Source organism: Coregonus clupeaformis, chromosome 16 (genome assembly GCF_020615455.1).
Source record: "Coregonus clupeaformis isolate EN_2021a chromosome 16, ASM2061545v1, whole genome shotgun sequence".
Lineage (NCBI taxonomy): Eukaryota > Metazoa > Chordata > Actinopteri > Salmoniformes > Salmonidae > Coregonus > Coregonus clupeaformis.
The window spans coordinates 57,054,968-57,082,826 of record NC_059207.1 but is presented as its reverse complement, the minus strand read 5'-3'; the positions used below and the strand labels follow the sequence as shown (position 1 = coordinate 57,082,826).

The window sequence follows — 27,859 nt, the reverse complement described above, 5'->3', positions numbered from 1 at the left end:
GGATGAGACCATGGTCGTTGTGGAACTGGTAAAGGTTGTAACTTACCCGCTGGGAGGTGCCTAGGTGCCTTACTCTGGGCGCACACTGAGCAGGAGGGTACATACACCCTCACGTCCTTAGCCAAGGTAGGCCAACAGTACTTCTCGGTCAGGCAGCGCATTGTACGTCCGAAACCTGGATGACCAGAGGAGGATGTCGTGTGTGCCCAGTAGATCAGACGATCACGGATAAGCGCAGGCACGTACTGCAGCCCAGTTGGACACTGCGGTGGAGATGGATCTGAGCGTAATGCCTGCGCTATATCCACGTCCATCGCCCATACTACCGGCGCCACAATGCATGAGGCCGGGAGTATGGGGGTGTTGTCTCTGGGCCTCTCCTCTGTGTCATACAGCCGAGACAGTGTGTCTGCCTTCACGTTCTTCGTACCCGGAATGTATGAAAGTGTGAAATCAAACCGGGTGAAGAAAAGGGCCCACCTGGTTTGGCGAGGATTCAGCCTCCTCGCTGCCTGAATGTACTGCAAGTTACGGTGGTCTGTCCAGACGAGGAAAGGGTGTTTTTCCCCTCGAGCCAATGCCTCCACACCGTCAAAGCTCGGACAACAGCCAGCAGCTCCCGATCACCAACGCCGTAGTTCTGCTCCGCCGAACTGAGCTTCTTCGAAAAATAAGGCACAGGGGCGGAGCTTGGGTGGCGTGCCCGAGCGTTGGAATAAGACAGCGCCTATCCCTACCTCGGATGCATCCACCTCCACAACAAACGGTAGTGATGTATCGGGGTGAGCCAGTACCGGGGCTGAGGTGAACAGATCCCGCAATCTACTGAACCCAAATCAGCCTCAGCAGACCAGCGGAGCCGGGACGGCCCACCCTTCAACAAGGAGGTAATGGGAGCTGTGACCTTGCCAAAGCCCCGAATAAACCTCCGATAGTAGTTGGCAAAGCCAAGGAAGCGCTGCACCTCCATCACCGTGGTTGGAGACGGCCAATTATGCACGGCTGAAATGCGATCTCCCTCCATCTCCCCACCTGTGGTAGTAATGTGGTATCCGAGGAAGGAGATTGACTGCTGGAAAAACTCAGACTTCTCTGCCTTGGCATAAAGATCATTCTCCAGCAGTCGGACCAGTACCTTGCGAACCAGGGACACATGCTCAGCGCGCGTAGCGGAATACACCAGGATGTCATCGATGTAGACCACCACACCGCGACCAAGCATGTCCCGAAACACCTCGTTCACAAAGGACTGGAAAACGGATGTAGCATTCATCAAACTGTAGGGCATCACCAGGTATTCATAATGCCCCGAGGTTGTGCTGAATGCGGTTTTCCCCTTCCGGAATACGCACCAGGTTGTAGGCACTCCTGAGGTCTAATTTGGTGAAAAAGCGTGCCCCATGCATTGAACGAGTGTACTCCCGAGTGGCGCAGTGGTCTAAGGCACTGGATCGCAGTGCTAGCTGTGCCACTAGAGATCATGGTTCGAATCCAGGCTCTGTCATAGCCGGCCGCGACCGGGAGACCCATGGGGCGGCGCACCAGGGTAGGGGAGGGAATGGCCGGCAGGGATGTAGCTCAGTAGAGCATGGTGTTTGCAACGCCAGGGTTGTGTGTTCGATTCCCACGGGGGGCCAGTATGAAAAATATAAAATAATGTATGCACTAACTGTAAGTCGCACTGGATAAAAGCGTCTGCTAAATGACGTAAAATGTAAATGTAAAATGACCCAATCACTGAAGGAATGAGGGGAAGAGGATAACTAAATTGTACAGTCACCTTATTCAGTGGTCGTTAATCAATGCATGGGCGTAAACCGCCACCTTTCTTCTTCACAAAGAAGAAACTCGAGGAAGTGGAGGGACGTATATATACCCCTGGCGCAGGGACTCGTGATGTATGTTTCCATAGCCTCCGTATCAGCCTGCGACAGGGGATACACATGACTCCTGGGAGTTACAGCATCTAAACCGAAGGTTTATCGCGCAATCCCCCTCCCGATGAGGTGGTAATTTAGTCGCTTGCGTCTTGGAAAACGCGAGCGCCAGATCATGGTATTCGGGGAGAATGCACACGGTGGGGGTACCATCTGGACTTTCCACCATGGTCGCACCAACGGAAACACCTAGACACCTACCCGGACACTCATGCGACCACCCCGTAAGAACCCTCTGCGGCCATCAAAAAGTGGGGTTGTGAAGGGCTAACCATGGAATACCTAAGACTACAGGGTAAGCAGGAGACTCAATAATCAAAAAAGTGATCTGCTCAACATGTGTCTCCTGTGTAATCATGGTGACTGGTACAGTACCCTCCTTAACCAACCCGGACCCTAATGGTCGACTATCAAGTGCTCTGGTGGGGAGTGGAATGGATAGGGGAACCAATGAAATGCCTTGCCGGCGTGCAAATGCCCTGTCCATAAAGTTCCCAGCTGCGCCTGAATCGACTAGCGCCTTACACTGGGAAACTACCAGGTGATCGGGAAAGGAGATAGATAAGGTACAGTGCGCCGCAAAGGGCTCTGAACAATTTTGGGTGTTCGTTACCTGGGCTGATGCGTGAGTACCCTGCCTACCGCCTCCAGACCCAAAAGAATGTTGACTGCGATGTGAGGTGGATTGTCCCTTCGTGCCACCAGAGTGGCACTGTCGCTGTCCTCCTGCGCTCTCTCGACCGGCGGCGCCCCCCAGCTCCATCTGCTTGGGGTCAGAGTCGTCCGGACCCCTACCAGGATGTCCTCTGGCTGCTAGCAGATTGTCCAGCCGGATTGCCATGTCCACCAGTTGGGAGAACGATAGCATGGCATCACGGCAGGTTAGCTCCCGTCGGACGTCCTCCCTTAGGTGGGACCGGAAATGGTCGATCAGGTCCCGCTCGTTCCACCCGGACTCCTCTGCCAGCGTCAGGAACTGCAGTCCTCGTCCCCTGCCTCAGATGGATCAGTCGTTTGCCTGCCTCTCGACCCTCAGGTGATTGAAAACGGCCCGAAAGAGGCGAGCAAACTCCCCGTAGTCCTCCAACGCGGCACCTCCCTTGTTCCACACCGCGTTGGCCCACTCCAGGGCTCTCCCACAAAGGCAGGAAACGAGGACGGATACCTTCTCCCGCTCCAGTGGCGCCGGCCTGATGCTGGAGAAATACAACTCTAGTTGGAGCAGAAATACCTTACATCGCGCTGCCGTCCCATCAAACGCCGTAGACCACACTATTTAAAAAGAGAGTTTTCATCTATATTTTTCGTAGCTGTCTATTTACCACTACAAACTGATGCTGGCACTAAGACTGCACTCAATGAGCTGTATAAGGCCATAAGCAAACAGGAAAACACTCATGCAGAGGCAGCGCTCCTAGTGGCCGGGGACATTAATGCAGGGAAACTTAAATCCGTCTTACCTACTTTCTACCAGCATGTTAAATGTGCAACCAGAGGAAACAAAACTCTAGACCACCGTTACTACACACACAGAGACTCGTACAAAGCTCTCCCTCACCCTCCATTTGGCAAATCTGACCATAATTCTATCCTCCTGATTCCTGCTTATAAGCAAAAACTAAAGCAGGAAGCACCAGTGACTCAGTTAATAAGGAAGTGGTCAGATGATGCAGATGCTAAGCTACAGGACTGTTTCGCTAGCACAGGCTGGAATATGTTCCGGGATTATTCTGATGGCATTGAGGAGTACACCACATCAGTCACTGGCTTCATCAATAAGATGATGCAATCTCTATTGCACTCCACACTGCCCTTTCCCACCTGGACAAGAGGAACACCTACGTGAGAATGCTATTCATTAACTACAGCTCAGCATTCAACACCATAGTTCTCTGAAAGCTCATCACTAAGCTATGGACTTTGGGACTAAACACCTCCCTCTGCAACTGGATCCTGGACTTCCCAACGGGCCGCCCACAGGTGGTAAGGGTAGGTATCAACACATCTGCCACGCTGATCCTCAACACGGGGGCCCTTCAGGGGTGCGTGCTCAGTCCCCTCCTGTACTCCCTGTTCACCCATGACTGCATGGCCATGCACGACTCCAACACAATCATTAAGTTTGCAGACGACACAACAGTGGTAGGCCTGATCACCGACAACGATGAGACAGCCTATAGGGTGGAGGTCAGAGACCTGACCGTGTGGTGCTAGGATAACAACCTCTCCCTCAACGTGATCAAGACAAAGGAGATGATTGTGGACTACAGGAAGAAAAAGAGGACTGGTCACGCCCCCATTCTCATCGACGGGGCTGTAGTGGAACAGGTTGAGAGCTTCAAGTTCCTTCGTGTCCACATCACCAATAAACTATCATGGTCCAAACACACCAAGACAGTCGTGAAGAGGGCACGACAAAGCCTATTCCCCCTGAGGAGACTGAAAAGATTTGGCATGGGTCCTAAGATCCTCAAAAAGCTCTACAGCTGCAACATCGAGAGCATCCTGACTGGTTGCATCACTGCCTGATATGGAAACTGCTCGGCCTCCGACCGCAAGGCACTACAGAGGGTAGTGCGTATGGCCCAGTACATCACTGGGGCCAAGCTTCCAGCCATCCAGGACTTCTTTACCAGGCGGTGTCAGAGGAAGGCCCTAAAAATTGTCAAAGACTCCAGCCACCCTAGTCATAGACTGTTCTCTCTTCTACTGCACGGCAAGCGGTACCGGAGTGCCAAGTCTAGGTCCAAAAGGCTTCTTAACAGCTTCTACCCCCAAGCCATAAGACTCCTGAACAGCTAATCTTTGCTCCTCGGACTATTAGCATTGTTCAAATCTGTTGCATTAGACTCATTGCTTTTAAACTTTTTTTATGTAACCTAGGCCTACTGGTTGTATGAATTTGGAATCTATTGTCCCACAACTGTCCCAGAGTCTGTTTGGAATAGGCTATTTCTTTCTCCACAATCTGACCAATAGAATAGGTAAACTTTTCTACTATGGGGGACAGTAGATTGACATAAGCTAGTGATTTTGCTGTTCGTTACTCGTCTTGTTGTCAGAGGAAAATTAAATGTGGACTGTTATTCTAACATCTTCAAAGTGCGCATCGACTTGCATGTTCTGTTAAGATGAATTACCATAATCTAAATGTGATTTCTGTCATTCTGAGCACTGTGGGTGGACGCCCTAATCAGGTTAAGCACCAAGTAAATTTCTCAAATATCTGGTAAATTAAAATGCTACTGGTCAAATGTCAGGCGCCACATTTTCATTATGGAAACCCTGGTCCGGTGCCTAATATATATACAGTACCAGTCAAAAGTTTGGACACACCTATTCATTCAAGGGTTTTTCTTAATTTTTACTATTTTCTACATTGTAGAATAATAGTGAAGACATCAAACTATGAAATAACACATATGGAATCATGTATTAAACAAAAAAGTGTTAAACAAATCAAAATTCACGGTTGACAACTCCGTTGTGTCCACCTCCCAGAGTGCGAAGAGCCTTGGCGTGACCCTGGACAACACCCTGTCATTCTCCGCTAACATCAAGGCGGTGACCCGATCCTGTAGGTTCATGCTCTACATCATTCGGAGAGTACGACCCTGCCTTACACAGGAAGCGGCACAGGTCCAAATCCAGGCACTTGTCATCTCCCGTCTGGATTACAGCAACTCGCTGTTGGCTGGGCTCCCTGCCTGTGCCATTAGACCCCTACAACTCATCCAGAATGCCGCAGCCCGTCTGGTGTTCAACCTTCCCAAGTTCTCTCACGTCACCCCGCTCCTCCGCACACCTCAAGCTCACATCTGCTACAAGACCATGGTACTTGCCTACGGAGCTGTGAGGGGAACGGCACCTCCATACCTTCAGGCTCTGATCAGTCCCTACACCCAAACGAGGGCACTGCGTTCATCCACCTCTGGCCTGCTGGCTCCCCTACCTCTGCGGAAGCATAGTTCCCGCTCAGCCCAGTCAAAACTGTTCACTGCTCTGGCACCCCAATGGTGGAACAAGCTCCCTCACGATGCCAGGACAGCGGAGTCACTCACCACCTTCCGGAGACATTTGAAACCCCACCTCTTTAAGGAATACCTGGGATAGGATAAAGTAATCCTTCTACCCCCCCTTTTTACCGGTCAAATTGCTCGTGTTTCTTGGCCCAAGCAGGTCTCTTCTTCTTATTGGTGTCCTTTAGTAGTGGTTTCTTTGCAGCAATTTGACCATGAAGGTCTGATTCACACAGTCCGCTCTGAACAGTTTATGTTGAGATGTGTCTGTTACTTGAACTCTGTGAAGCATTTATTTGCGCTGCAATTTCTGAGGCTGATAACTCTAATGAACTTATCCTCTGCAGCAGAGGTAACTCTGGGTCTTCCTTTCCTGTGGCGGTCCTCATGAGAGCCAGTTTCATCATAGTGCTTGATGGTTTTTGCGACTGCACTTGAAGAAACTTTCAAAATTCTTGACATTTTCCGGATTGACTGACCATCATGTACTAAAGTAATGATGGACTGTCGTTTCTCTTTGCTTATTTGATCTGTTCTTGCCATAATATGGACTTGGTCTTTTACCAAATAGGGCTATATTCTGTATACCCCCCCCACCTTGTCACAGCACAACTGATTGGCTCAAACGCATTAAGAAGGAAAGAAATTCCACAAATTAACTTTTAAGAAGGCACACCTGTTAATTGAAATGCATTCCAGGTGACTACCTCATGAAGCTGGTTGAGAGAATGCCAAGCGTGTGCAAAGCTGTCATCAAGGCAAAGGGTGGCTATTTGAAGAATCTCAAATATAACATATATTTTCATTTGTTTAACACTTTTGTGGTTACTACATGATTCCATATGTGTAATTTCATAGTTTTGATGTATTCACTATTATTCTACAATATAAAAAATATAAAAAATAAAGAAAACCCTTGAATGAGTATGTGTGTCCAAACTTTTGACTGGTAGTGTATATCTACACTCACAGGACAGTTTATTAGGTTCACCACCCCGTTCACAAAAATGGATCGCTCCTACAGACAGTGAGTCACGTGGCCGTGGCTTACTATATTAAGCAGGCAGACAGGCATCGAGGCATTCAGTTACTGTTAGATTGAACGTTAGAATGGGCAAAATGAGTGACATAAGCGACTTAGAGTGTGGTATGATTGTCAGTGACAGGCATGCCGGATCCAGTATCTGAAAATGGACATACTCCTGGGCTTTTAACACACAACAGTGTCTAGGGTATACCGAGAATGGTGCGACAAACAGAACACATCTAGTTTTGTGGGCGAAAACAGCTAGTTGATGAGAGAGGTCCAAGGAGAATGGCAAGAATCGTGCAAGCTAACAGGCCGGCGACAAACAGACAAATAACAGTGCAGTACAACAATGGTGTACAGAACGGCATCTCAGAATGCACAATTCGTCGATCCTTGTCACGGATGGGCTATTGTAGCAGACGACCACACCGGGTTCCACTACCTATCAGCTAAAGCCAAGAAGAAGTGGCTCCAGTGGGCATGCGATCACCAACACTGGACAATTGAGGAGTGGAAAACATTACCTGGTCCGATGAAACCCAGTTCCTGTTGCGTCATGCTGATGGCAGAGTCAGGATTTGGAGTAAGCAGCATGAGTCCATGGACCCATCCTGCCTGGTGTCAACGGTACAGGCTGGTGGTGGTGGTGTACTGGTGCAGGAAATGTTTTCCTGGCACACGTTAGGTCCCTTGATACCAATTGTCTTTCGGATGGGATGTTAAATGGATGTCCTGACTCTCTGTGGTCATTAAAGATCCCATGGCAGTAATCGTAAGAGTAGGGGTGTTAACTCCGGTTTCCTGTCTAAATTCCCAATCTGGCCCTCATACCATCATGGCCACCTAATCATCCCCAGCTTCCAATTGGCTCAATCAATTGATGAAAGTAGAGACTCAGAAGGTGTAAACAGTACAGTGAAATGGTTTCTTGCATAGTGGAGTCTTTTGTTTAGACCCATAATGCCAACCCATACTACCATGCACCATGCATGAATCTGCAGGTAGCTAAAGCTAACCAACTAGGTTCAATGTTAGCTAGCTAGCAAACATTAGGCTATAACTAGCAATGCAAATGGATTTCTGAGCAACAAATAATGTTACTACATAACGTAACGTTAGCTAGCGAACCAGCAATTTAACGTTAGCTAGCTAGCTAACAGTACGCTTAAACTTGCAATGAAAATAACTTTCTGACAAAATTTGAAACGTATCATGCCTGACAATGTAGCTAGACTCTTACCCGTGGATGAACACTTTTACCTAAATCAGGGATTTCCTCATCGTCTGATTCATTTTCAGAGTCCTCCAAAAAGTAGTCCATCACAACTTTTTCCCACTGATCTTAAATTCAGTGCAGCAATGTTGAGAGCAGTAGCAACACTTCAAATCAAATTTTATTTGTCACATACACGTGTTTAGCAGATGTTATTGCAGGTGTAGCGAAATACTTGTGCTTCTAGCTCCGACAGTGCAGTAATATCTAACAAGTAATATCTAACAATTTACCCAATACATATAAATCTAAGTAAGTAATGGAATTTAAGAATATATACATATATGGACAAGCAATGACAGAGCGGCATGGACTAAGATACAGTATAATATTATAGAATACAGTGTATACATTTACATTTTAGCAGACGCTCTTATCCAGAGCAACTTACATGAGCAATTAGGGTTAAGTGCCTTGCTCAAGGGCACATCGACAGATTTTTCACCTAGTCGGCTCGGGGATTAGAACCAGCGACCTTTCGGTTACTGGCACAACGCTCTTAACCACTAAGCTACCTGCCGCCCCGTATACATATGAGATGAGTAATGCAAGATATGTAAACAGTATTAAAGTGACTAGTGTTCCATTTCTTAAAGTGGCCAGTGATTTCAATAAGCAGCAGCAGCCTCTAATGTGCCAGTGATGGCTATTTAACAGTCTGATGGCCTTGAGATAGAAGCGGTTTTTCATTCTCTTGGTCCCAGCTTGTACTGACCTCACCTTCTGGATGATAGCGGGGTGAACAGGCTGGGTGCTGTAGGTGTCCTGCAGGGCGGGTAGTTTGCCCCTGGTAATGCGTTCGGCAGACCGCACCACCCTCTGGAGAGCCCTGCGGTTGCGGGCGGTGCAGTTGCCGTACCAGGCGGTGATACAGCCCGACAGGATGCTCTCAATTGTGCATCTGTAAAAGTTTGTGAGGGTTTTAGGTGCCAAACCAAATTTATTCAGCCTCCTGAGGTTGAAGAGGCTCTGTTGTGCCTTCTTCACTACACTGTCTGCGTGGGTGGACCACGAAGAACCTATCATGAAGAACTTTTGCAGTTCTTCATGATATCTTTAAAAAAAGCCACAGTAGAAACGATTATCTACACATACTGAGCAGCTCATGTTAGAGACAGAAGCATGCTACATGGCAGACCAATCCAAACTTATCTCTCGGCATTTCCAGCCCATCCATTATCTCAGCCAATCATGGCTAGCGGGAAGTTTCCTGACGTTTTCCTTGGCTAAACCAACTAGGCTCGTAATTTAACCATTTTATTCGTATTTGCAGATGGCATATAAGTTTGCTATTAAGGCACATTAAATTTCACATGTTCCAGAAGGCATTTCTGGCAAAAAATGCGTTTTGATTAAAAATATATATATTTATGTTCAAATGCCTCTCCTGTGAAGTAGTGATGTGCGACACACGCCTAGCTTCCTGGAATGGGTCATATATATATATATATATACAGTGGGGGAAAAAAGTATTTAGTCAGCCACCAATTGTGCAAGTTCTCCCACTTAAAAAGATGAGAGAGGCCTGTAATTTTCATCATAGGTACACGTCAACTATGACAGACAAATTGAGAAAAAAAAATCCAGAAAATCACATTGTAGGATTTTTTATGAATTTATTTGCAAATTATGGTGGAAAATAAGTATTTGTTCACCTACAAACAAGCAAGATTTCTGGCTCTCACAGACCTGTAACTTCTTCTTTAAGGGGCTCCTCTGTCCTCCACTCGTTACCTGTATTAATGGCACCTGTTTGAACTTGTTATCAGTATAAAAGACACCTGTCCACAACCTCAAACAGTCACACTCCAAACTCCACTATGGCCAAGACCAAAGAGCTGTCAAAGGACACCAGAAACAAAATTGTAGACCTGCACCAGGCTAGGAAGACTGAATCTGCAATAGGTAAGCAGCTTGGTTTGAATAAATCAACTGTGGGAGCAATTATTAGGAAATGGAAGACATACAAGACCACTGATAATCTCCCTCGATCTGGGGCTCCACGCAAGATCTCACCCCGTGGGGTCAAAATGATCACAAGAACGGTGAGCAAAAATCCCAGAACCACACGGGGGACCTAGTGAATGACCTGCAGAGAGCTGGGACCAAAGTAACAAAGCCTACCATCAGTAACACACTACGCCGCCAGGGACTCAAATCCTGCAGTGCCAGACGTGTCCCCCTGCTTAAGCCAGTACATGTCCAGGCCCGTCTGAAGTTTGCTAGAGTGCATTTGGATGATCCAGAAGAGGATTGGGAGAATGTCATATGGTCAGATGAAACCAAAATAGAACTTTTTGGTAAAAACTCAACTCGGTCGTGTTTGGAGGACAAAGAATGCTGAGTTGCATCCAAAGAACACCATACCTACTGTGAAGCATGGGGGTGGAAACATCATGTTTTGGGGCTGTTTTTCTGCAAAGGGACCAGGACGATTGATCCGTGTAAAGGAAAGAATGAATGGGGCCATGTATCGTGAGATTTTGAGTGAAAACCTCCTTCCATCAGCAAGGGCATTGAAGATGAAACGTGGCTGGGTCTTTCAGCATGACAATGATCCCAAACACACCGCCCGGGCAACGAAGGAGTGGCTTCGTAAGAAGCATTTCAAGGTCCTGGAGTGGCCTAGCCAGTCTCCAGATCTCAACCCCATAGAAAATCTTTGGAGGGAGTTGAAAGTCCGTGTTGCCCAGCGACAGCCCCAAAACATCACTGCTCTAGAGGAGATCTGCATGGAGGAATGGGCCAAAATACCAGCAACAGTGTGTGAAAACCTTGTGAAGACTTACAGAAAACGTTTGACCTGTGTCATTGCCAACAAAGGGTATATAACAAAGTATTGAGAAACTTTTGTTATTGACCAAATACTTATTTTCCACCATAATTTGCAAATAAATTCATTAAAAATCCTACAATGTGATTTTCTGGATTTTTTTTCCTCATTTTGTCTGTCATAGTTGACGTGTACCTATGATGAAAATTACAGGCCTCTCTCATCTTTTTAAGTGGGAGAACTTGCACAATTGGTGGCTGCCTAAATACTTTTTTTCCCCACTGTATAGGCCACAGTAGGCTACAAAATAAACTTTTCAGTGATACTGACTCACCCGATGATGAAGATGAAGCCTAGGCTACTCACCGGTGATGGCCGATGCCAATAGCCTGTCTCAAGATAAGCTACTTTGAAAAACAGTGCTGTTCGCTCAGAATCGCTCAAAAGTTGTTTTGAAAGAAATGGTTGGCTTCTACGGTGAGATTAGTCTTCTCTTTTCAGCAGTAGGCATTTGGTTTCCAAACGGTATGCCTACGTTTTTCTCGGGATTGTATTTAGAAATGTTTGAAAGTCATTCAAGTCAGGACTGGCAGCCATTGCTAGTGTACTAATGAGTTTAACAGTCTGAGTGCCAAGGTTAGAGGTTCCAAAATCCTTCTATGGATTATATGTCTACGGCCACAATGCAACAAGCTGTTTTACACTGAACAAAAATGTAAATGCAACATGTAAAGTTTTGGTCCCATGTTTCATGAGCTGAAATAAAAGATCCCAGAAATGTTCCATTCGCACAAAAAGCTTATTTGCCAAGATAATCCATCCACCTGACAGGTGTGACATATCAAGAAGCTGATTAAGCAGCATGATCATTACACAGGTGCACCTTGTGCTGGGGACAATAAAAGGCCACTCTAAAGTGTGCAGTTCTGTCACACAACACAATGCCACAGATGTCTCAAGTATTGAGGGAGTGTGCAATTGACATGCTGACTGCAGGATTGTCCACCAGAGCTGTTGCCAGAGCATCGAATATTCATTTCTCTACCATAAGCCGCCTCCAACGTCGTTTTAGAGAATTTGGTAGTACGTCCAACCGGCTTCACAACCGCAGACCTCGAGCATGGCATCATGTGGGCGACCGGTTTGCTGATGTCAACGTTGTGAACAGAGTGCCCCATGGTGGCGGTGGGGTTATGGTATGGGCAGGCATAAGCTACGGACTACAAACACAATTGCATTTTGTCGATGGCAATTTGAATGCACAGAGATACCATGACGAGATCCTGAGGCCCATTGTTGGGCCATTCATCCGCCGCCATCACCTCCTGTTTCAGCATGATAATGCACTGCCCCATGTCGCAAGGGTCTGTACACAATTCCTGGAAGATGAAAATGTCCCAGTTCTTCAATGGCCTGCCTACTCACCAGACATGTCACTCATTGAGTATGTTTGGGATGCTCTGGATTAATGTGTACGACAGCATGTTCCAGTTCCCGCCAATGTCCAGCAACTTCGCACAGCCATTGAAGAGGAGTGGGACAAAATTCCACAGGCCACAATCAACGTTATGCGAATGAAATGTGTTGCGCTGCATGAGGCAAATGGTGGTCACATCAGATACTGACTAGTTTTCTGATCCACGGCCCTACCTTTTTTTTTAAGGTATCTGTGGCCAACAGATGCATATCTGTATTCCCAGTGATGTGAAATCCATAGATTACGGCCTAATGAATTTTCTGTATTTCAATTTACTTTTTTTCTTATATGAACTGTAACTCAGTAAAATCGTTGAAATTGTTGCATGTTGCATTTATATTCTTTTGTTCAGTATATATTTGTCACGCTGCCCAAATTGCAACAAAGTGCAAAGGATTAAAACTTAATCCACAGCAATTTTGTAGAAGCTATTGATCTTCTGTGGCTACAGTAAATCATGCTCTCTGGTATAGTATTTTGAATGATTATATTTATGTCTGTTCAGACATTATTTCAATTTATCAGGGGAAGATGCAGTACCCCCAGCACCCCTACTTCCCGCAGCTATGGTTGTAGCCCCTGTTTTTTGTTGACAAGATTACTAATTCATCGGCATATAAAATAAACTTTATTTCTAAGGTGAGTCCCAGAGATGTAGATTGTTCTAATATGGTAGCCAGTTCATTTATAGAAATATTGAATAAGGTTGGACTAATATTGCGGCCTCCTCTGTCCTGACTAAAGAATCGTTTTATTTTCTTGACAACTTTTATACAACATTGGTTTTGCTTATAGATCACATTAATAATGTGATACACATTGCCTCCTTGAAGGAGTTTTAAGAACATACCTTCAAAGGCTTTTTGAAAGTCTATAAAACAGGCAAATGAACATCTCATTCCAAAATCATGGGCATTAATATGGAGTTGGTCCCCCATTGCTGGCTTTCCACTAGATGTTGGAACATTGCTAGATGTTGAAAGTCTATAAAACAGGCAAATGAACATCTCATTCCAAAATCATGGGCATTAATATGGAGTTGGTCCCCCCTTTGCTGGCTTTCCACTAGATGTTGGAACATTGCTGCTGGGACTTGCTTCCATTCAGCCACAAGAGCATTAGTTAGGTCGGGCACTGATGTTGGGGGATTAGGCTTGGCTCGCAGTTCTTCCACACCGCACTCGACAAACCATTTCTGTATGGACCTCGCTTTGTGCACAGGGGCTTTGTAATGCTGAAACAGGAAACTTTACAGTATCTACAAAGTCTGGGTCTGTGCTTTTCACACCAAAGGTTGAAGAGCACAAACCCTGAATGTTTTAGCTGCGTATACTTAAGGATCCTATATGCCAAGTCCTTTATGTGTTTAACAGTGGAATGCTTAATCTGTGAACCAATTTGTTATCATTGTGGGTGTTATCATGTGTTATAACATGTTATCCGCATAAAACAAATAAACAGTGTTTAAATATTCATTAATAATAATAATAGTTCTACATATCCTATGCATACATTAGTACTTTACCCTGGATGTCATCTGTAGTGGATGTATGTTTTTAGTTCAGTATGCCTATCTTAAAGCAGATTAGAGCCAACAGGTCTCTTATCTGGCTCTGGTTGTCCTGTACTGAGGACCCTGTTGTAGTCACTACTGCGTAACTGTTCTGTAATGCCTGTTGTGGCTGGCTGGGTGGGTACTCTGCCAGGGATGACTCATGGGGGGACATGAGGACCAGGAGCAGCATGGTGACAGGGGCCAGTGGGGATGTGGGCTCCCTGTAATTTGGGGCTCCTTGTACGTTGAGGAGGGGCCCTGGGACTCTTGTAGTGCTGGTTAGAGTCTCTGGGCATGGTGTGGGTATTGGAGGGGGTCCTGTCCCCGGCAGTGTCTTTCCGGGCTTTTGTGAAGACCGTGACTCTGTTCTTGCTGAGGTGCACGTGGTCATAGAAGTGATGAGGCTGAATGTCCTAGTGATGCACCAGATGCACCTTTGTCAGAGAGCAACAGGCCTGTGATACCTCTGTGTTGCTGTGATACCTCTGTGTTGATGGTGTCGATGACTCTCGGATGATTCTGGCTGAAGGGAAATCTTTAGTAGCTTTGGTAGCCTCTTGTCTCAGAGCTTTGGCCAGGTTGTCCCTGCATGCTGTCACGCTGTTTGTCCCGGAGTAAATATGGATGTGTTCTGCCTCTTTCAGTCTCTCTTCTGACAGCAACTCCATGGCAGTGTATGTCGTAGGGCACCAGAGCTTGATGACTCTTTCCCTGCAGTGTGGCCGGGCTGGTGCCTGATGACCTCTTCCTTCAGCTCCTGTAGCTCTCTCTGTAGGTCTTGCAAGTGGCTGTTGTTGACAGTGATGGCCAGCATCTCTCTCAGGCGACACACTTACATTCTGAGGGCCTGGTTGTCCTCCTCCAGTTCTCTCGTGGCTGACTGTAGCTCCCTGATCTCACTAGGCTGCTGTTTCCACTGAGTCACCAGGCTGATCTCCTCCTCTGTCGGCTCTTGACTGCCTCTGCTCTGGCAGGTCAATGATTTCTCCCTGAACTCAGAAAAGTCTCTTTCTAGAACAGATAGACTTTCTGAGAGATTTGATGTGGGAGGAGAGTCTTAGAGAGACGAGTCTGCTGTCAGGGCTTGGACGGGTGGTCTTCTCCTGGATGTTGATCTGTGGAGAGGCTGCTTGCTCCTTTGTGTCTTCTCTTAGGGACTAGAACTCTTCCTGGAACTTCCTTAGGCTGCTTTGGCTGGATCATGATGGTGCCGTTATGATAGACGTTAATGGTGAGGCAGGGGCAGTTTGTCCTCATTGATTGTTATCTGTCTGCCTTTTCCATGTTTTGGGTATTTCATGCACAGCAGGGTGCCAGGCTGAGGGGCTCTCAGTATGAAATAAGAGATTTATTGTGGTTTTCTTCCCTTATAGTATTGAGAAGTCTCGGGTGACTCTCTCATTATTTTACTTTTAACGTTTTTCTTTGCCTTTAAAGAGAATACATCTGTATGGTACATAATCTCCATTTTGAAAATCTCTTTCTTCTTTTGAAAAAGCTTTCTTCCAAGCTTTTTCAGCTTTTTTCGGCTTTGTTTTTATTTCAGTTCACAGATCAAGTATCTCTCTCTCTCTCTCTACCTGGAGAGGATGTGGGCATGGCACGTATCAGTGGGGTAGTTACCGGGGACAACAAGCCCCTCTCTGTGTGTCGCGCCAGCCCCCCTTTCATTAGCCTGGCCTGACCCACGAGATGGGAGCTGGAGATTACACAAGCGGGGGGGGACAACACACACATACATTCTGAGATCTAGGGTCTCTCCCCCTCCTACTCCCAGAAGCGTAAGGAACACTGTGCCTCTCTTCTGCCTGTGTTTGTTTGGAATAGAGCCTATAACCTTAGAAATTCTCTCTCTCTCTCTCTCTCTCTCTCTCTCTCTCTCTCTCTCTCTCTCTCTCTCTCTCTCTCTCTCTCTCTCTCTCTCTCTCTCTCTCTCTCTCTCTCTCTCTCTCTCTCTCTTAGGGCGAGCTGGGAGCCCCTGGTCCTAATGGAGTTCCCGGCCTCATTGTGAGTATAAAAACCCATGTGGCATGTGCACTCTTAGAAAAAAGGGTTCCAGAAAGGTTATTCGGATGTCCCCATATGAGAACCCTTTTTTTCTTTACAGGTAGAACCTTTTTGGTTCCAGGTAGAAACCTTTTGGGTTCCATGTAGAACCGTCTGTGGAGGGTTCTACATGCAGAGTGTCCTAGAGAGTGCAATGGAGCAGAGAGTGAAGGTGCACACTCTTAGAAAAAAATGAGCTATCTAAAACCTAAAAGGGTTCTTCGGCTGTCACCATAGGAGAACCCTTTGAAGAACCATTTTTGGTTCCAGGTAGAACCCTTTTTTGGTTCCAGCTAGACATTTTGTGGTTCCGTGTAGAACCCTCTGTGCTTCTAGATAGCACCTCTTTTCTAAGTGTGCACCTTCAGTCTCTGCTCCACTGTAATCTCTAGGACACTGATTGGTTTGGGGATGCCTGATTATAGTTTGTCTTGTTGCAGTCTTGTTGGTGATAAACAGAGCTAAATATATGTCCCAAATGTTGCCATTAAGAACATAGAGCAAGAGCATTACTCCATCATTCAACTTAACTACTGTATACATATGTTAGGAATGTGCATGACATAATTGTCCTACAGCTGTAGGGCTGCATTTCCGTCTACAGTGTTCTAAGTGTGTGTTCTGTGTGTTGTTGGTGGCAGGGAGACATGGGTCCTGTAGGGATGATGGGTTTGCCAGGACCATGTGGACTCAAGGTAACTGACCTACTGCTTTACTCACGTCTACTGTACATGCTGTTACAAAATGTTGTACATTTAATACAATGCAGGAGGTGTCATAATTTCTCTCAGGGCAACACCAGGCCTGTTTGCTCATCTGTGATTGGTTAAATTTCAGGGGGTACCAGGAAACCCAGGGGAACCAGGACTGAAAGGTGATAAGGTGATCTGAATACCTCATTATTAGCCTACTGTATGTAAATAAACCATGCTATCAGATCAAATTATGCATGCAATATAGTCTCGTCCACTACCTGGCTCTCTGGGGATGAGGTTACATGCGCTAAAACTACAGACATCTCTAGCAATCTGATTCAGGAACAGTTTAAAGACTTTCCCAAGCCTACACGATGACACTCATCATCAATCACTGCAAATTTAAAGCTTGGGCTTGCTATGTGCTCCATGTATCACGCATATGTATAAGGTACTGAGAAATATGTGCTTTTCTTAGTAAAAGTGCACACATACACATGCTGTACTCAGCCAATAACAACGGCAGATGTGCAGTGTTCCTATGCAGTCGACAGGTCACCAGATGACAGCCTACTGGCCATACTGAATCTGCCCGACAGCTGGCTATAGTACTCATCAATAGAGATGAGGATTTATAGTGTACATTTGTTAGTGTATTCTTAACCTTCTAACCTGTCTCACTCTTCAGGGTGAAGTTGGTCTTCCAGGAGAGCAAGGAGAGAATGGATTCCAAGGTGACAAGGTATTTCACTCCGCTACCACCTAACAGATGGTGCTGATGTTTGTCGTTTGAGTCTTTGTGTCTGGGGTTTAACTGTGGATAACTTATTTTCACAGAAATGCTCTCATTGTTTTACAGGGTATCCAGGGTTCACCTGGGTTGCCAGGCATTCAAGGGAAACCAGGGCCACAGGTGAGTCCATTAACCTTTATAGAGACCTATCTGTGTACCTGGGACTATGTAAAGTATACTACTAGGTTATCACTTTTGAAATCTCTCTCCTAGGGGGTGAACGGTGACCAAGGACCTGATGGTATACCTGGCCCTCCCGGCCAAGAGGTAAGGATCTGTGTGTGGGTGGAAAGATTACACATGACCTATATTATCTTCATGTGATGGATTATATTCAACCTGTTCTCTGGTTGTCCTCAGGGATTCCCAGGAGACATCGGCCCACCAGGTCACAATGGCCCTGAAGGCCCAAAGGTCAGTTTTTAGGCACTATTTTTCTGCATATCTAGTAATGCACCATTGTCTTATGTCAGATGGTGCGAAGATTCCATCTTCACATAGTTCATGGCAATGCAGTCGGTTAGAGTGACAGCATCTGTCGGAAAACAATGGTTGTGTACTTAGCATCTTCATTTGGCATAGTCGGCTGGATCAAGCACTTCTATGAGCAATAGTAGCCCTTAGTGTTGAGAAGTGGTCTGGGAGGTTCAGTTGGTTTTTAGTGAATACCAAGAACAGCGGTTGGCAAGGAGCAGGCACATGGACCATGGAGGCCTTTTCTGGGGACCGTGGTGACTGCTGGGGACCAGTCCTGTTTTATTGCCAATGGTGCATCATGGACAGCAACATGGGGTCCTTACACAATCTAACATTCTGTATCATTCTCCTCAGGGGAAGCCAGGGAACAGAGGTTTACCAGGGCCTAGAGGAACAGCTGGACTAGAGGTGGGATTGTCTTTAGTGTACTGTATTTACTAAACATGTCAAGATCTAGTCTTATTTTGGCTATGTATGTAGTATGTATGTAAGAGATAAGACAGAAATCTGGCATTGTCACATAGGCCAGTGATAATACAAAGTGTTTTTTATGCACAGTACTTTTGTCCCTGTCTTGACCCTCTGTTTCCATATTGTTTTCCAGGGTGATGAGGGGCCACTGGGACCACCTGGGCCAACAGGACCGGAGGTGAGTGCTGATTGGACAGCACAAAACCAAAACAAGGAAATCCGAAAACACAATATGGGTCACTCAGCACATGAAAACCCCCAAATGTCCACCTCCACCATCCAAAAGCCTGTTTCATAACAATGACACTTCAGAGTGGGAGGCAATTTGCTGCAGTCCATGTTTAAATCCAGCTGAATCACTATGATCTGGTTAGCTATATACCAGCAGCCCTTGGCTAGCTTTCAGTCTATTGTGCAGAAAATCTATTTTGATAGATGGCTCACTGCTTATTGTGCATTTGTGGCACCGGTTTGGTCAGTAAAATTGCTGTGCTCTGCCACATCTCCACATGGTGCTCATCTATAATACAAAAACAACACCATTGGATGAGATGGGATTATAAAAAACAAAGCTTTATGGTTTTAAACCAATGAAAATAAAGCCACTCATTTATGTACCTAGTCAGTTATCCCAGTTAGAGAATTATGATTTATTTGAAATAAGAAACCGTCCAAATATCTGCTTCCTGCATTCATTTTTTAAGTTGTTGCTTTCAGAACACAGCCATTTTGCTAAACACTGATAGTAAATGTCAAGCCTTCATTAAAATACTGAACAATTTATTTAAAATAACATCAGTTGGAATGGCTGTTAATAACTCTCCAGTCTCTCTTGCCTAATATTTTGTGAGCTTGTTAAGTCAAACTCCTCCAATGTAGACAGATAGATTCCCCATTCCTTACTCTAAATAATCATAAACATCTGGATATAAATGAGGATAGACTCTCTCTTCCTCTTCTCCTAGATCCATTAAGCTAGGTCTGAAAGCCAAACCTCTGATTGTGTCAGTCAGTGTATGCATCCCAAATGGCACCCTATTCCCTATAAAGTGCACTACTTTTGACCAGGGGTGGCCCTATATAGGGAATAGGGTGCCATTTGGGACGCAGACAGTAGCCTTGGATTCCACTGTACTGCATCTTCTTGCAGAGACATCCAATTTGCATCCATCACAGCCTGAATAAAGAGTTAGTCTGGAGTCACCCCAAGTTCATACTCATACATCTGAGTAAGCACATTAAAGAACAGAGGATTCCTAACTGCCATCTCCAAAAGACGGAAACCACAACTAACTGAATATACTAATTCAATATTACACACAACACATTTGATCCCATTATATTTGAAAGGCCCAGTGCAGTCAACATTTAGTTTTTCCTGTATAGCTGATGAAACTAACACTCTAACAGTGTGAAAAAATGTGATCAGTGTTATTCCCTGATAGTTGCTGGTTGAAAATACAATACAGGACCTACTAATCAGCAGTTTTCTTTTTTAATGTGGTATGACTTGCGGTACTCGCTTACAAATTGTGGATGGAAAGAAACCTAGTTCGTAAAGTACTTCATTGTTACCCAGAAATGAGTTCATATTAATATAAAAACGTCTGCATTGGGCCTTTAATACTGTAATGCATTAGGGAACTTTGATGCTGAATTTGTTCAGCTTCAAAGTTTCCTAATGCTGATGGATTCTATTGTTGATGTATTTATGAGTCATTGAAGAATATAGAGTGGGATAGTGACGTTTCAATTCTCTGCCAGGAAAAAGACTTACGCAAAAACCCTACAAAAGTATCACAGATTGTTTTGCACATTAAACTTTGACAATAGCAGAAGACATTCCACCAAATTTGTGTAAAAGCTGAGTGCTTTAATGGTGCTCTTAATGTTTTCTTATCACCATATGGATATTCTCCCCCACCCCCTCAACAATCTTTACTCTGCCTCCACCCCAATGGACATTCATTTATTAATCACTGCTACAGTTGTTATGATGTATATAGTGCTATTTCTATTTAGATTGTTGTTTTTTTATTACCATTTTCATTATTTTATTTCACTGTGTCCTGCATGTTGGAGCTCGGAGCCTAAGATTTTCACTGTACCCTATCACACCTGCAACCCTGTACCTGTGACTATTAAACACTCTGAATCTGAATCTGATGAAGTACTGTACTATGGTTCATGTTTGTTTTCTGTTCAGGGCAGACCTGGAAGGCAGGGATTCCCGGGGGAAACAGGTCCCGAAGGATTGAAGGTCAGATCCTATTAACATGATGCACCATTCAACTGGCTGAGTCTCTCTCTCTCTCTCTCTCTCTCTCTCTCTCTCTCTCTCTCTCTCTCTCTCTCTCTCTCCATCCACCTGAGTCTATCACTATCACTGTTATCTGTCATTAAACATGGTCTCCCCTGCTCTCTCACTCTGCCTGTTTCTCTTTTTCTCTCTCTGCCTGTTTCTCTCTTTCTCTCTTTCTGTCTCTCTTTCTCCCAACCTGTAAAGTCTTATTTAACTGTGTGTACATTTGATGTTAATTTTCTACTACCAGGGGGACTGGCCTCTAACCACATTCTCTCTGGCTGATCTGAACTTTTAAAAAGTCTGAATCTGTTAATGAATGCTAATTCAGTCTTCTGCTATAGGGCGAGACTGGAATAACTGGAGAGGTCGGAAAGCTTGGAGAGAGGGTAAAGGCTTCTCTCTCTCTCTGTTTGTTTACTTTACTCTGTGTGTGTGTGTACTGTGTACTCTGGGGGCAGTATATTTAGCATATGAGCTCTCTCTCTCTCTCTCTCTCTCTCTCTCTCTCTCTCTTCTCTCTCTCTCTCTCTCTCTCTCTCTCTCTCTCTCTCTCTCTCTCTCTCTCTCTCTCTCTCTCTCTCTGTGTGAGTGTTTCTGTTTGTGTTTTTCTTTTGCCCCACCGCTCCGAAGGTAATGGTGTAAGTACAGGACTTTGATTGTGTCTTTTCCTGTGTTGCTCTCTTCAGGGGCTCGTGGGTTTCATCGGTTCTATTGGGGAGACAGGCCTCGCAGGAGAAAAGGTTAGATGTGTATCTTTACGTTAGACATTACAGGAAAACTTCTCATGTCATATATCTTATGTTGTCATATTAAAAGAGACACTGATTCATATATGTTATAGTTCTACTTTCCCAGCTGGCAAAGCTGGTTGAAATGACGTTATTACAAACAGTTGTAATCTGGTTCTTATTAAGTAATTTCAACCAGTTTTGCCTGCTGGGATTGCTTCCTGTTGATGTCTTGTGATATACAGTGCTTTCAGAAAGTATTCACACCCCTTGACTTTTTCCACATTTTGTTACATTGAGATTTTTTTGGTCACTGGCCTACACACAATACCCCATAATGTCAAAGTGGAATTGTGTTTTTAGAAATGTTTACACATTTATTACAAATTAAAAGCTGAAAAAAGTATTCAACCCCTTTATTATGGCAAGCCTAAATAAGTTCAGGAGTACACATTTGCTTAACTATTCACCTAATAAGTTGCATGGACTGTGCAATAATATTGTTAAAAATGATTAAAAACAGACATTGAATATCCCTTTGAGCATAGTGAAGTTATTCATTACACTTTGGATGGTGTATCAATACACCCAGTCACTACAAAGATACAGGCATCCTTCCTTCCTAACTCAGTTGCCGGAGAGGAAGGAAACCACTCAGGGATTTCGCCATAAGGCCAATGTTGATTTTAAAACAGTTACATCGTTTAATGGCTGTGATAGGAGATAACTGAGGATGGATCAACAGCATTGTAGTTTCTCCACAATACTAACCTGACAGAGTAAAAAGAAGAAACCTGTACAGAATAAAGATATTCCAAAACATGCATCCTGTTTGCAACAAGGCACTAAAGTAAAACTGCAATAAATGTGGCAAAGAAAGAATTGAACCTGAATACTAAACGTTATATTTGGGGCAAATCCAACACCACACATCCTTAAGTATAACTCTTCATATTTTCAAGGATGGTGGTGGCTGCATAATGTTATGGCTATGCTTGTCATCGGCAAGGACTAGGGAGTTTTCTTTGTATAAAAATAAACGGAATATAGCTATGCACAGGCTAAATCTTAGCGGAAAACCTGGTTCAGTCTGCTTTCCAACAGACACTGGGAGACAAATTCACCTTTCAGCAGGACAATAACCTAAAATACAAGGCCAAATATACACTGGAGTTCCTTACCAAGATGACATTGAATGTTCCTGAGTGGCCTAGTTACAGTTTTGACTTAAATCGGCTTCAAGATGGCGTATTGAATACACAGCGGTACAAATCACCTCAAAATAAAAACATAATATTCAATATCAGTAAGTTAGACTAAATATTAACATTTCATATATTTGAGGGTAATAACATTCAATCTGGATAATAACACAAAACAAATTATAAGGCTAGATAAATATATCGACAAATATTACAACAACACGCAACACCCAAACATAGATAAGATCTTGCTACCATGGAAAGGTAAATACCTGTCAATTAGTGGAAAAATCACCCTGATGAACTCTTTAGTATTATCCCAGTCTACCTATTTGCATTATGGTCTTGCCTACGCCTAGTGAACAGTTTTTTAAATTATATGAGAAAACCGTATTCCATTTTATTTTGTACGGCAAGCCAGACAAAATTAAATGGGCCTATTTATATAATGAATATGAATTCGAAGGACATAAATTATTAAATATTAAAGCATTAGACCTATCACTAAAAGCTTTAGTCATACAAAAGTTATACTTAAATCTGAACTGGTTCTCTAGCAAATTAGTAAGATTGTCTCACCCAATGTTCAAGAATGGCCTTTTTCCCTTTATTCAGATTACAACCTCTCACTTTCAGTTATTTGAAAAGAAAATAATCTCCCAAATATCACTATTTCTAAAACAAGCCATAGAAAGTTGGTTGCAATTTCAATTTAATCCTCCAGAAACGACAGAACAAATAATGCAACCAATATTGTGGTTAAACTCAAATATACTAATTGATAAAAAAAACGTTTTTTTTGACAAAATGTTTAAAAAATGTATAATCTTCGTAAATGATATCATCGGTAGGACTGGTGGAGTTATGTCGCACATGGAGCTAACAAAAACATATGGAAATGTCAAATCACATTCCCAGTGTGTCAGAAGTTTACATACACTCAATTAGTATTTGGTACCATTGCCTTTAAATTGTTTAACTTGTGTCAAATGTTTCGGGTAGCCTTCCACAAGCTTCCCACAATAAGTTGTCAGGTTTGTAGGCCTCCTTGCTCACACATGCTTTTTCAGTTCTGCCCACACATTTTCTATAGGATTGAGGTCAGGGCTTTGTGATGGCCACTCCAATACCTTGACTTTGTTGTCCTTAAGCCATTTTGCCACAACTTTGGAAGTATGCTTGGGGTCATTGTCCATTTGGAAGACCCATTTGCGACCAAGCTTTAACTTCCTGACTGATGTCTTGAGATGTTGCTTCAATATATCCACATATTTTTCCTTCCTCATGATGCCATCTATTTTGTGAAGTGCACCAGTCCCTCCTGCAGCAACGCACCCCCACAGCATGATGCTGCCACCCCCGTGCTTCACGGTTGGGATGGTGTTCTTCGGCTTGCAAGTAACCCCCTTTTTCCTCCAAACATAACGATGGTCATTATGGCCAGAGGACATTTCTCCTAAAAGTACAATATTTGTCCCCATGTGCAGTTGCAAACCGTAGTCTGGCTTTTTTATGGCGGTTTTGGAGCAGTGGCTTCTTCCTTGCTGAGCGGCCTATCAGGTTATGTCGATATAGAACTCGGTTTACTGTGGATATAGATACTTTTGCACTTGTTTCCTCCAGCATCCTCACAAGGTCCTTTGCTGTTGTTCTGGGATTGATTTGCACTTTTCGCACCAAAGTACGTTCATCTCTAGGAGACAGAACGCGTCTCCTTCCTGAGCGGTATGACAGCTGTGTGGTCCCATGGTGTTTATACTTGCGTACTATTGTTTGTACAGATGTACGTGGTACCTTCAGGCGTTTGGAAATTGCTCCCAATAATGAACCAGACTTGTGGAGGTCTACAATTTATTTTCTGAGGTCTTGGCTGATTCCTTTTGATTTTCCCATGATGTCAAGCAAAGAGGCACTGAGTTTGAAGGTAGGCCTTGAAATACATCCACAGGTACACCTCCAATTGACTCAAATTATGTCAATTAGCCTATCAGAAGCTTCTAAAGCCATGACATCATTTCCTGGAATTTTCCAAGCTGTTTAAAGGCACAGTCAACTTAGTGTATGTAAACTTCTGACCCACTGGAATTGTGATACAGTGAATTATAAGTGAAATAATCTGTCTATAAACAATTGTTGGAAAAATGACTTGTGTCATGCACAAAGTAGTTGTCCTAACCGACTTGCCAAAACTCTAGTTTGTTAACAAGAAATTTGTGGAGTGGTTGAAAAACTATTTTTAATTACTCCAACCTAAGTGTATGTAAACTTCCGACTTCATATATATATATATATATATATATATATATATATATATATATATATATATATATTTGCGAGAGAAAAAAAACATATGGGGGATTGGAAGTGATGCAGACAATTACATTGATGGAAGTTACAATCTATCTGCAATATTAAAGCTGATATACCCCCTAAAAAAAAATTAAGAAAAAAACTTGACAGAGCTTCAACAGTTTTAAAAAGAATAATGTGCTAATATTGTACAATTCAGGCGTTCAAAGATCTTAGAGACTTATCCAGAAAGACTCACAGCTGTAATCTCTGCCAAAGATGATTCTAACATATATTGACTCACGGGTGTGAATACTTATGTAAATTAGATATTTATTTATTTCATTTTCAATACATTTGCTAAAAATTCTAAAAACATGTTTTCACTTTGTCATTTTGGGCTATTGTGTGTAGATGGGTGAGAAAAAAACAATATTTAATCCATTTTGAATTCAGGCTGTAACACAACAAAATGTTGAATAAGTCAAGGGGTATGAATACATTCTGAAGGCACTGTCACTATTACCCTGGGTTTCCCCTGACCTTGTGACCTGACTAGGACTAACTCCAGGCCCAGAGTTTTTCTAGTCAGGTCATGTGTTCAGGAAAAACTCCTGGCCTTATCTATGTGAAACAGGGTCTTTATAGTTATGTTTGTTTTCCCAGGGGGACCGTGGGGAGATGGGCTTGCCTGGACCGCCAGGGGAAAAGGGGGCGATGGTAAGGAGTAAGTCTGGACCCCGTCTCTCTTCCCAGGGGCATTCAACTCTATATGGGTAGGGTAATGTTCCATGTGGGGGTCTAGGATTAGGGGGTAGGACAGGGTGTCATGTGGGGGCTTGGAGATGAGGAATGGGGTACTAAGATAGGTATCATTCTGTTTGAAAAGAGCTATGTATTGAGCTTGTATATCTTGTATGAAATTACGTTTTTGTTAGGTCATACTTGCCGACTTCATGTTGAGATTAACTGTAGCGAGAATAGTATTTATGTTGGATCTAAGTGTGCAGAAGTTTCCAAATAAGTTATTTTTATATCTCCTCTCAATACTCTATACTCTACTCCCGAGTGGCGCAGTGGTCTAAGAGATCCTGGTTCGAATCCAGGCTCTGTCGTAGCCGGCCGTGACCGGGAGACCCATGGGGCGGCGCACAATTGGCCCAGCGTTGTCTAGGGTAGGGGAGGGAATGGCCGGCAGGGATGTAGCTCAGTTGGTAGAGCATGGCGTTTGCAACGCCAGGGTTGTGGGTTCGATTCCCACGGGGGTATGAAAAATAGTATAAAAAAAAAGGATGCACTCACTAACTGTAAGTCACTCTGGATAAGAGCGTCTGCTAGATGACTAAAATGTAAATATAATACAAGCCTCTCAACTCAATACTCAGTATGGTAAATGCAGACACATTTGCTTACACAGCAGAAAGACAGCTGGAGGTGCCATATTGTTTTAATCTTCAGGTAACTGCCAGAATAAAGGAAACACTTGAGTATATGAGCGATACAAAGCATATTGAAAGCAGGGTCTTCCACACAGGTGTGGTTCCTGAGTTAATTAAAAGCAATTAACATCCCATCATGCTTAGGGTCATGTCTAAAAATGTTGGGCTGGCCATTATTTTGACTACCATGGCTATGCCCCCATAGTATAACAATGCCCCCAGCCACAGGGCACGATTGGTCACTGAATGGTTTGATGAGTCACCAGATCTCAACCCAATTTAACACTTATGGGATATTCTGGGGCGGTGCCGGAGACAGCGTTTTCCACCACCATCAACAAAACATCAAATGATGGAATTTCTCGTGGAAGAATGGTGTCGCATCCCTCCAATAGAGTTCCAGACACTTGTAGAATCTATGCCAAGGTGCATTGAAGCTGTTCTGGCTCGTGGTGTCCCAAGCCCTATTAAAACACTTTATGTTGGTGTTTCCTTTATTTTGGCAATTACTTGTACAGTCGTGGTCAAAAGTTTTGAGAATGACACAAGTATTGGTCTTCACAAATTTGCTGCTTCAGTGTTTTTAGATATTTTTGTCAGATGTTTCTATGGTATACTGAAGTATAATTACAAGCATTCCATAAGTGTCAAAGGCTTTTATTGACAATTACATGAAGTTTATGCAAAGAGTCAATATTTGCAGTGTTGACCCTTCTTTTTCAAGACCTCTGCAATCCGCCCTGGCATGCTGTCAATTAACTTCTGGGCCACATCCTGACTGATGGCAGCCCATTCTTGCATAATCAATGCTTGGAGTTTGTCAGAATTTGTGGGTTTTTGTTTGTCCACCCACCTCTTGAGGATTGACCACAAGTTCTCAATGGGATTAAGGTCTGGGGAGTTTCCTGGCCATGGACCCAAAATTTCGATGAGCCACTTAGTTATCACTTTTGCCTAATGGCAAGGCGCTCCATCATGCTGGAAAAGGCATTGTTCGTCACCAAACTTTTCTTGGATGGTTGGGAGAAGTTGCTCTCGGAGGGTATTTTGGTACCATTCTTTATTCATGGCTGTGTTCTTAGGCAAAATTGTGAGTGAGCCCACTCCCTTGGCTGAGAAGCAACCCCACACATGAATGGTCTCAGGATGCTTTACTGTTGGCATGACACAGGACTGATGGTAGCGCTCACCTTGTCTTCTCCGGACAAGCTTTTTTCCGGATGCCCCAAACAATCGGAAAGGGAATTCATCAGAGAAAATGACTTTACCCCAGTCCTCAGCAGTCCAATCCCTGTACCTTTTGCAGAATATCAGTCTGTCCCTGATGTTTTTCCTGGAGAGAAGTGGCTT

The 27,859-nt window shown here is 44.1% G+C and overlaps 1 protein-coding gene across 1 annotated transcript in view; it reads left to right on the top strand.

Annotated features, from left to right (window-relative positions):
• Positions 1 to 27,859, top strand: part of LOC121585202 (collagen alpha-1(XXVII) chain B) — a 164,561-nt gene that overhangs the window by 88,938 nt on the left and 47,764 nt on the right. The window contains exons 14-26 of the mRNA XM_041901636.2: positions 16,027 to 16,071; positions 16,752 to 16,805; positions 16,948 to 16,992; positions 17,494 to 17,547; positions 17,665 to 17,718; positions 17,812 to 17,865; positions 17,959 to 18,012; positions 18,430 to 18,483; positions 18,680 to 18,724; positions 20,753 to 20,806; positions 21,193 to 21,237; positions 21,538 to 21,591; positions 25,737 to 25,790. Coding sequence (XP_041757570.2) covers positions 16,027 to 16,071; positions 16,752 to 16,805; positions 16,948 to 16,992; positions 17,494 to 17,547; positions 17,665 to 17,718; positions 17,812 to 17,865; positions 17,959 to 18,012; positions 18,430 to 18,483; positions 18,680 to 18,724; positions 20,753 to 20,806; positions 21,193 to 21,237; positions 21,538 to 21,591; positions 25,737 to 25,790 — 666 coding nt within the window. The remainder of the gene's footprint in view (positions 1 to 16,026; positions 16,072 to 16,751; positions 16,806 to 16,947; positions 16,993 to 17,493; positions 17,548 to 17,664; positions 17,719 to 17,811; positions 17,866 to 17,958; positions 18,013 to 18,429; positions 18,484 to 18,679; positions 18,725 to 20,752; positions 20,807 to 21,192; positions 21,238 to 21,537; positions 21,592 to 25,736; positions 25,791 to 27,859) is intronic.